Source organism: Mobula birostris, chromosome 30 (assembly GCF_030028105.1).
Source record: "Mobula birostris isolate sMobBir1 chromosome 30, sMobBir1.hap1, whole genome shotgun sequence".
NCBI lineage: Eukaryota > Metazoa > Chordata > Chondrichthyes > Myliobatiformes > Myliobatidae > Mobula > Mobula birostris.
The window spans coordinates 32,144,062-32,154,859 of record NC_092399.1 but is presented as its reverse complement, the minus strand read 5'-3'; the positions used below and the strand labels follow the sequence as shown (position 1 = coordinate 32,154,859).

Genomic DNA, 10,798 nt, shown 5'->3' with positions numbered 1-10,798 from the left:
GCCACAGTAGAAGTTAATGCAATCGCTTTACAGGGCCAGTGATCACCGATTGAGGATCGATTACTCCCCCGCCTGTAAGAACCTGCACATTATTCCCATGACTGCATGGTGCTCCAGACTCCTTCCCATATTCTGAAGACGTACAGGTTAGGGTTAGTAAATTCTGGGCATTGCACATTGGTGCCAGAAATGTGGCGACACTTGTAAGCTGACCCCAGCGCACAACCCTCGGCCTGTGTCGACCGTTGCTTTATACGATGCATTTTGTTTTATGTTTCGATGTACATGTGACAAATTATGCTAATCTCATCTTAAATCACTTCAGTCTTCCTTCCCCATGGCTCTGCATGTACTGTACCAGTCCTGACAAGGGTGTGTCACAGGGCCCGTTTACGAGACACAAGAGCTGCAGAGCAGAGAGCTGGAAGAATCTAGCTGGTCAGGCAGCATCTGTGGAGGGAAGTGAACGATCGACATTTCAGGCCAAGACCCTTTATCTGGACTGAAAGATAGTGAGGAGACGACCAGTATTAAAACATGTGGGGGGGTGGGGGGAGCAAAAGGGTGGAGCAGGGGGTAGGTGGATCCAGGTGAGGGGGTGACCGGCATATGAGGGAGAGGGCCGAGTGGGAATGATGCCATAATCTGCGAGGTGGTAGGTGGAATTGACCAGGGGAGGGGAAACAGGTGGGAGGAGTGGCTGGGTGATGGGCAGATGGAGAGGGTGGGGGTGATGGGGGCTGAAGGGACAAGGAGGGGAGAGAGAACAGTCAAAGCGGGAGCAGTTACCAGAATTCATAGTCCATGCTGCCAAGTTGGGGGGGGGGGGAAGATTGCTGTCTCCCCTCTTGGTGCTGCATGGGGCCTAGTTAATTGCGATTTCTGCCATTATTCCCTGTAATTAGGGTGTGTGCTTGAGGAAGATGGGTGAATAGCCTCAACCCGCTGTGATACCCTCCATACCCCTGGCAACCAGCCAGCCTCCCCATCATTCCTGCACCACTGGCCTAACCCATGCTCCTCATGCTAAGGCCAACAACCCGGAAAGCGAACTTCAACTCCAAACTAAAGTTGCAGCATGTTTCTGGGGTGGACGGAGAGCCCCAGTCAGCAATGGAATATTCTAGAGACACGGAGATACAGCAAGAAAGATCTGTGCAAGTGTACCGCTCGGAGTGGTGTTGCCAGGGAAACCTGTGGAGTAACCTCCTTCGGTTTGTGTAAATTGCGTTTGCTGCCTGCGTCTGTTTGAAAAGCAGGAGGGTCGCATTGAAATGCCTCGCCGGCTGGAGGCATTGCATGGTCAGCTGGGCCCACTGGTAGCAAACGGGAAGGTGAATTTTTAAACAGCAGGCGTGACGTCTGTGCAACAACCCACGGTGGCGAGACGGACTGCTCTGCCTCTCGTGTGCTAGCCGGCCGCTGCCTCTATTCCCCTCGCCATGGGTTCTTCTGTTTACTCGGCGAAGCTGCGCTGACGCCTGAAGCATCCCTCCCTCCCGCTCAGCCGAGATGCAGCCCCTCGGCTCGGCAGCAGCCCGGCGGGGAAGGAGACTGAGGCGGACATCCGAGAGGCACTACCTGTCCACTCCGAGCCTGCGAGGCCTGTTTACAATCTGTGAGGAGGAGGAGCGCTGGAAGGATGCAGCCCTCAGGAGGATGAGTGGTGAGTACAGCCTAGTTAAAATCACCAGAGTGGCAAAAAAAAAACCCATTCAGTATTCTGCCGGTCAGCGTGTCTCCTGTTAACAGTGTATATTCTTCATGACCAAGGGCAGCGTTCCTTTACATCCTCTGGAAGTTTTTCTGGGTGAGATATCCTGTGAAGGACTTTCAATTCTTGGTGTTGATACCAAAGCAACATCTAACGTTGTCTGCCTTGTGTCAGTATGGGTGCTAACACCACAACACTTGTCAGAGGCAGAAATAACTTGTTTTCCAACCATTAGTGGTTAATATTAGCTAAAATATGCACTATGAGGTAAGAGTATAAGGCCTCGGTCTTGGTTTGTAGAGCATAGTACTGGCCCTTCAGCCCACAATATTGTGCTAAACTGTATAAGCCTACTCCATGATCAATCTAATTTTTCCCCTCTATATGGCCTCCACTTTTCTTACATCCATGTGACTTTCTAAGAGTCTCTTAAATGACCCTAGTGTATCAGCCTCTACCACCACCCTGGCAGTGCATTCCAGACACCCACCACTCTCTGTGTAAAAAAAAAACACCTTTAGCATCCCCCCCTCCCCACCTAAACTTTCCTTAACTCACCTTAAACCGGTATTAGCTCTTGCCGCTCTCGGGGAAAAGCCGCTGGCTGTCCATGCTATCTATGCCTCTCATAATTTTGTGCAGCTCTATCAAGTTGCTGCTCAGCTTTTGCACTCCGAACAGGAGAGCCCCAGCTCACTCAACCTTTCCTCATGAGACATGATAGGGGTTTTGCTCCTGAGCCAGAGGGCTGTGGGTTCAAATTGTGTTCTAAAACTCTGAACATAAAATTTCAGTGTAGAACTAGGATAATCAGTGTTCAGAAATCAGCATCAGACCAAAAGTCCCTATGAAGGACTGTGAGAATGGCTGAGAGGATTATAGGGGGTCTCCCTACCATCCATCAGCGACATTTATCAGGAGTGCTGCATACGTATTATCAAGGATTCCACCCATCCATCCAGCATCCTCTTTGACATTCAGGAGACTCCGATGTATTAAAAACAAGAATGGTCAGGATGGGAAACAGCTTCTTCCCTCAGGCCATTAAGCTTCTGAACTTCCTGCCACATTGCATTTGAAGTGTCATTGGACAATTTGTACTGTACCCCACAATATTTACTCTATGCACTTTATTCATCTACGCATAATTCATTAACAGGTTTAATTCTTGCTTTCTTGAGTTATTGTGTGTTATGTGTTATACTGTGGTTTACACCCTGCTCTGGAGAAACGTTGTCCTGCTTGGTGTTATACATGTATATAGTTAACAAAACTTGACTTGACAATGGTTCTTTCAAGTAACGTGTTAAACTGAGGACCTTTCAGCTGACGTGATTGTGATGAATGGGAGAATTCTCCCTGGTATCCATCAGTGTCACCCAGACGGATTAACTGCTCTTTGCCACATTGCTTAGTTGGGTGTCAACTGCCTGTGAAGTTCATTACAACAGTTCCATTTAGCTGCACAACATTCTGTAAGGTGCTGTATGAATGCAAGCCTTATTTCTGATGGTTTTCCTAAATTGTATTGACCCTCACAGGCATTTATTCCTGAATTTCAGCCAGCATTCACTGTCTAGGGTAATGCAGCGGAAATGATCGCTCAGGAAGAGGAGAACTGGCAGGGTGGGGGAGATTAGAAAGAAGTCTATAAAACCATAGGAGCAGAATTAGGCCATCTGGCCCATTGATTCTGCTCTGACTTTTCCTCTCAACCCCATTCTCCTGCCTTATCCCCGTAGCATTTGACACCCTTGCTAATCAAGAACCTATCGGCCTCCGCTGTGAAGAAGCAAATCCCTCTATGATGTGTCCATTCCTCAGAAGATGTCTCTCGGTTGTTGCACATCCTCTGGGATGTTGGCTCACATGCTCTCAGCGATGGCACACAGAGTGATAGATCTTATTGTGCTGCGGGGATGGTGGGCACATGGAGTATGTCGTATAGCCTTCCAGATTTGTTCACTGGAGAATCAGAATCGGGTTTGTTATTACTGACATATGTCATTACATTTGTTGTTTTGTGGCAGCAATACAATGTGCAATAATAAAAATAACTCTAGGTTATAATAAATAGACAAATAGATGAACAAACAAGATAATGTGAAAGAGGAATTGGGAGGTGGTGTTCATGGACTGTTCAAAACGGGGTGATCCCTTGGCAGATGGTTTGGTTGCTGGGTAGTTAATGGGACAAAAATGGGTGTGCTGAGGGAAGGTTGGACAGGGTGGAACGGAGCTCTTGCTGGGGGATTGTGGGGATGAACATGCTGAGGGGAGGGGAGTGCTTTGTCCCCTGCCAAGTGTTCGGAGGGGTGGATGGATGTGACCCCTGACTGGCACAAGGTGGGCTGCGGCCTGCTGGGGTATGCCTGATTCAGTCGGTGGGTGCCCTGATCCGGCTGGTGGCTGCCCTGCGATGGCCGGTCAGTAGTCTCAGACCGTGGGCTGGGGGCTTTAGGGGTTAGAGCTGAGCAGTGGACCAGTTATTTAGGGTTATTTTTAATATCGTGCCCTGAGCAGGGCTATCGGTGGACCTGGCTGGCTCAGTATCTGGGAGGACCACCTACCTACAGGAAGGCATCAATAAGATTCAGAGAGTACAAAGGAAATTTAAATTCAAAGGAAATGTTGCCGGGACTTGGGCACCTGGAAAGGTTGAATAGGTTAGGACTTTATTCCCTGGAGGTAAAGAGAATGAGGGAGATTTGCTAGAGATACTGTATAAGGACTACAGATAGAGTAAATTGAAGCAGGCTTTTTCCGCTGAGGTTGGGTGAGACTAGAACTAGAGGTCATTGGTTAAGGGTAAAAGGTGAAATAGTTAAGAGAACATGAGGGGGAACTTCTTACGTCAGAGGGTGATGTCAGTGTGGAACGAGTGGAAGTGGTGAATGCGGGTTCAATTTCAGCATTTGAGAGAAATTTGGATAAGTACAAATATGGGAGGGGTATGGCTGTGGTCTGGTTGCAGGTCAGTGGGATTAGGCAGGGTACTGGTTCGGCATGGACTAGGTGGGCCAAAGGGCCTGTTTCTGTGCTCTAGTGCTCCATGACTATGACCGTTGGGCATTAGGGTGGTGCTGGCTTTGCTGGGATAGGGTTGCTGCTGATGGGGTGTTATTATACATACAGGGGCTTTGGTATGGGTGCAGCGGGTACTAGTAGGAGCACTGCAGTACTGTTGGGGTTATTGTGCTTCCAGTGTAGATACTGAGGGTATAGGTATGGGTACAATGTTACAGGGAGGCTCGATTGAGGATTATAGCCAGGATACTGTGATACAATGGTGAAGGTCCAGGCTTTGCGGGATCTCTGCTGATCGGGTGTACAGGGAAGGTGTGCACTGGGATTGTGAGAGTTAGGGTCTACTGAAGGTTTTGGGGGCTGTAGGAATTTTACAATGTATAAATGCTGAAGGAAAACAAGATTGAGTAAACATGGTTAAACCTGTCACAGGAATCCTTGTCTTTCAACAGATTGCGATGCAATCCTTCCATCTGGTTAGTATCGTGTCATCTCTTGAACACAGCTTGTGCACAGTTAGAGTGTGAGGACGGCACGTGAACTGACAGATCTTCCAAGTGATCGCTCTAATTAGAAGAGAGATGGGAGGGGGTGAGGGAGAAGGTTTGTACAAACCGAATCACCCCACTCACTGTCCCAACTCTGACTATCGGTGACTTCCAAGGAGATTGAAAGATTTCTTGGTGTTTCATTTTTGTCAGAATTGCTGACCCTGTAGGTTCTAACTTCAACTGTTACTAGAATCCCACAAGACCAGGAAAATATTATGTTCCGTTCCCAGCTCAGGCCTCGAGATATCTCAGGCACCAGATTCTTGAGCTATGTGTTCAGTCCTGGTTGCCTCATTGTAGGAAGGATGTGGAAGCGATAGGGAAGGTGCCGAGGAGATATAGCATCTTGTCGCCTGGATCGGAGGGGATATCTTAGGAGGACAGGTTGAGCAAGCAAGGGTTCTTGTCTTTGGAGCAAAGGAGGATAGGGGTGACTTGATAGAGGTGTACAATATGATAAGAGGCATTGAGATTTTTTTCCCAGGGTGGAAATGGCTAATATCAGGGGGCATAATTTAAAGGTTGATTGGAGGAAAGTATGAAGGGATGTCAGAGGTAAGTTTTTTTTTTACACAGAGAATGCTGGGTTGGACTGTATCCATGATCCTCTCATATCCCTTTTGCCAATCAACTGTCCAGCTCTTGGCTCCATCCCTCCCCCTCCTGTCTTCTCCTATCATTTTGGATCTCCCCCTCCCCCTCCCACTTTCAAATCTCTTACTAGCTCTTCTTTCAGTTAGTCCTGACGAAGGGTCTCGGCCCGAAATGTCGACTGTACCTCTTCCTAGAGATGCTGCGTGGCCTGCTGCGTTCACCAGCAATGTTGATGTGTGTTGCTTGAATTTCCAGAATCTGCAGAATTCTTCGTGTTGCAGATAGGCACATGGATGATGGAAAAGTGTAGGACCATGCAAGAGGGAAGGGTTAGATTGATCTTGGAGTAGGTTAAAGGGTCATCACAACGAAGGGCCTGTACTGTGCAGTAAAGTTTTATGCTCTATGTTGTATGTATTTACTAGGGAAGAAAGAAGAACAGGAGCAGATTATGGATGTGGGGTGGATCTGTAATTCAGATTAGTTAATTGTCAAACACACCAGGGTGCAATGCTGCCATGAAGCTGACTCACAGAGTAAACAGAATTCATGGTAATTATAAATACAGTGCTGATCACAAAAACAATAATCTACTCCAAAGCACAGCAGAGAGAAATGCTACAATGACATTAACAGAAGAGGTTGAATTAGGGGTTGTCTGATGGTATCTCATTATATTCCTTACCTTTGATGTAAACTGCAGCCAAACCTCTCTAATTCAGAATCAGAATCAGGATGTCATGAAATTTAATCACAAACAAGAGAAAATCTGCAGATGCTGGAAATCCAAGTAAGACACTCAAAATGCTGGCGGAACTCAGCAGGCCAGGCAGCATCTATGGAAAAGAGTAAACAGTCAACATTTCGGGCCCAGACCCTTCTTCTGAGCTCAGCCAGAAATAAATTTTAAAAACTGAATAAGTAGTTCAAAGAGAGAGCAAAAATACTGAGGTAGTGTTCATGGATGGTTCTTTGTTCCGAAATCTGACGGCAAAGGGGAAGACGTGTTGAGTGTGTCCTCAGGCTCCTGTACCTCCTTTCCGATGGCGGTAATGAGAAGGGAGCATCTCCTGGGTAACGAGGGTCCTTAATGATGGATGTTGCCTTTTGACACTGTCTTTGAAGCTTGGAAGGTTAGTACCCATGATGGAGCTGGCTTGAGTTTACAACCATCTGAAGCTTTTTCCAATCCTGTACGGTGGCCCCTCCATAGCTCCATACCAGGTGGTGATACAAGCAGTTAGAATACTGTTCAGGGTTATGTTGTCATTCTTTGCACTCATCAGGTGTCAACACAGTGTTGCCCTAGTGACACTTGTTACGACTAGCTTGGTGAGAGCATAAGCACAACCCTTCAGATCCAGTGGTGGGAATGTCTGGTCAGTTTATCCAGCTGTACCTGCATGGAGGTCAGTGCAGTTTTCGGAGTTCACATTGACTTCTTATCTGAGTTACAGGTGGGAATCCTACCTTTGACTATAAAATTCCCTGCTTTAGAATTGCGTACAGTCAAACCAAACCTTTAACATATATGTTCACACTTCCACAGGTTATGGACAAGACTCTACTCACCTTCTCCTTTTTCCTAGTTTGGTAAGATTATGGGTGTTTATTTGTGTCTTACGAATAAATGTTGCTATCAATCTCTTGACTTAAGGACTTCCTCTGCTGTGGATTTACTAAGGCTTCTGAGATGACTCGGGTGTCCAATCCCAGCTCCATAAGCATAACGACAAGAAGTATAGATGCTTCCTCACCAGTCAAGATCACATCTGTGGACCAGGTGGACCTCCTGCAAGTGGCCAATACCTAACGCAGGACATGGCATCTCTGTGGCCTGTTGATAGCTTTATCCTGCCATTCATTTGCTGGGGATTCTTGTCTAGCACATCCTGGTGTCTTCTGAGCACCAGGAGAACCAGTGGCCATGACTGAGTTGAGGTAGGGAGCTTTTCTGGGGAGATGAGAATCTAACAGATAGAAGATTCTGTCTACTGATGACATTAGCTTCCATGAGTACCGTGCCATTTATGTGTGGTAATAGAGTCAAGGAGCTGTACAGCAGGGAATTAGGCCCTTCAGCTCAGCTGTTTGATGCTAACCAAGATGACCCATCCAAGCTAGGTCCATTTGCCAGCGTTTGGCTCATAACCTTCTAAACCTTTACAATTCAGTTACGTGCCCAAGCTCTCGTTTAAAAATTGTTAGTGTATCAGCTCTGATGTACTCCTCTCATCATTCCACATTGAGGCCACTCACTGGGTAAAAAAGTTGCCCTAAGTTCTCTTCTCACTACTACTATCCTGAAGGAGGTAATTGGGTCCCAGGTTCAAGAACAGTTATTACCCTATAACCATTAGGCTTTTACAACCTGCAGTCTCACTATCAAGGATGTTACAATGAATGTTCACAGTATTATTTTTATCTGTAGTTTGTCTTCATTTGCACATTGGCATTTGTCAGCCTTTGTCTGTTCATGTATAATTTTTGTAAAATTCTACTCTATTTCTTTTTTCCTGCAAGAAAATGGATCTCAAGGTTGTACATGATAACACATATGTGCTTTGATAATAAATTAGAACTTTGAATTTTGAACCATAAACCTATGCCCTATATTTCTTCATACCACAACTTTGGGGAAAAAAGCCGAGTGCAACCACTGCCTCAGCTTCTTATGCTCCAAAGAATAAAGTCTACCCTTTCCAACTTTTCCCTCTAACTCAGTCCCTCAAGTTCTGGCAACATTTTCGTAAATCTTCCCCTTTGATGTGTAGGATCTTGCGGAGATCTCAGGGACACCTCTCCAGACTCAGGAGGCAAGGTCACTAGGTCACCTGAGTATCCCTTTCATGTAACAGCAATTTAGATCCAGATCTTAGTGTCCTTTTGTAACTCGCCTTCATATTCCCAAAAAAATTGTTGGATCCTGTGACTTATATCAAATACAGTATTTGAACTTTGATAAGTGATTTTCTGAGACTTGTTCCTTCATGGTCTTTGTGGTGAATATGGACCAGATTTTAGTCTTCTCAGCATGAAGTGGGAGCACTGGAAAATTTGTGGAGAAGATGAGGTGTGAGAACTGAAGGTCATTCTCTCATTTTCAGTCTCAGCAAAATGAGACGCAGTGGTGCAGGCTCCTGTCCTCATGGAGATGGTGGAGAATTAAAGAGCCGTCAATCTATTTAGCTGCAAGTGCAATTCTGTGAGGAGATGGTCTTTAATGAAGGGCAGAATTTCTTCCAGGAAGAGGTGTGAATACAACCTCATTTGATGAATGAGCCTGTCACTGGGCCATTATTACAAAGTGATCTACACGATTACATATAGCTTCACTAATGAGATAGAATGAAACAGGAGCCATAAGTATAAAATATACACTAGATCTTTAATATAGCCAAGACATCATACAGACAGGTGATGAGAATGTGGAACTTGGTAACATATGGAATAGGTAAGATGAATTACAAAATGAACAGAAAGATTGATTGAGGAACAGAGGGTACCTTATAACCACCAGGCTTAAGGACCATTTTAGAATTATGGAGTTGTACAGTCTTATAGCCAACTTCAATCATACTACACTGAGCTGATTCTATGATCTACAGACTCACTTTCAATGATTCTGTATAACTTGTCTTCTCAGTGTTGTTTTACAGTCTGTTGTCTTTTATACATTGGTTGTGTATCAGTCTTTGTTTTATGTGAGGTTTTCCATAAAATCCTATTATATTTCTTTTCTGTATATACCTGCAAGAAAATGAATCTCAAGGTAGTACAGTATATGGTAACATATATGTACTTTGATAATAAATTTACTTTGAACTTTGTAGTCCAAAGATTCCTCAAGGTGGCAGCTTGGGTAGGTAAGATGGTGAAGAGGGTGTATGGGATTCTTGCTTCCAATGTCTGTGGTATAAAATAGGGAACTAATGGGGCAGTTTCATGAAATGATAGTTAGACCACAGCTGGAGTACTGTGTGCAGTTCTGCCACTTCACTATAGGAAGAATATGATTATACTGGGGAGGGTGCAGTACAGGTTGACCAGGATGTTGCCTGGGATGGTAAAGAAAGAAAGAACGATTAGCTTTATTTGTCACATGTATGTCGAAACATCGAATGATCCAGAGAAATTCATCGTTTTTTATCATTGACCAACACAGTCCGAGGATATGCTGGGGCAGTTCGCAAATCTCACCACGCTTCTGGCACCAACAAAGTACGCTAACAACTTGCTAACCCGCGTGTTTTTGGACTGTGATAGGAAACGTGAGCACCTGGAGGAAAGCTCCGCAGTCACGGGGAGAATGTGCAAACTCTTTATGGACTGCAGCAGGAATTCAACCCTAATCACTGGTGTTGTAAAGCGATGTACTGACCCCTATGTTACCGTGTGGAGGGGAGACTGGATAGACTAGATTATTTTCCTTGCTGCAGAGGTAATTCAGAAGGGACATAATTAAGGTGCACTTAATTAAGAAGAGGAATAGGTTGGGTAGGTAATAAGAGACTTTGCCCCAGCGAAGGGGCTATCTAAAATGAGAGGGCAGAAGTTTAGGGAAAGGGGTAAAAGACTTAATGGGTATCTGAAGAAGAGATCTTTCACCGGAAGGGTGGCTGGACTGCCTGAGGGGGTGACGAAATTTTCCAACAGTATTTGAAATAGACAGATAAACACTTGAATCAATGCATAGAAAGCTATCGACCAAGTGCTGGTAAAAGAAATGAGTAGCCATGGAAAGTTGATAGCATAGACTGGTGGGCTGAAGGGCCTCTCTCTGTGTGGTATGACACCATGACCATATAAATTGCACAGATTAATTTAAAGGAAACTAGATAAAGAGCATGATAGGATAAAAGAGCAGAATGAGGAGTAGGAAGAGGGCCTGTTGCTCTAATTTACAACTTAT

The 10,798-nt window shown here is 45.4% G+C and overlaps 1 protein-coding gene across 3 annotated transcripts in view; it reads left to right on the top strand.

Annotated features, from left to right (window-relative positions):
* Positions 1–1,397: 1,397 nt before the first annotated feature.
* Positions 1,398–10,798, top strand: part of map7d1a (MAP7 domain containing 1a) — a 252,467-nt gene continuing 243,066 nt past the window's right edge. For 2 of the 3 annotated variants that reach the window (XM_072247065.1, XM_072247064.1), the window contains exon 1: positions 1,398–1,666. In XM_072247065.1, coding sequence (XP_072103166.1) covers positions 1,513–1,666 — 154 coding nt within the window. In that variant the 5' untranslated portion in view covers positions 1,398–1,512. The remainder of the gene's footprint in view (positions 1,667–10,798) is intronic. The other variant, XM_072247066.1, reaches the window with a different exon arrangement.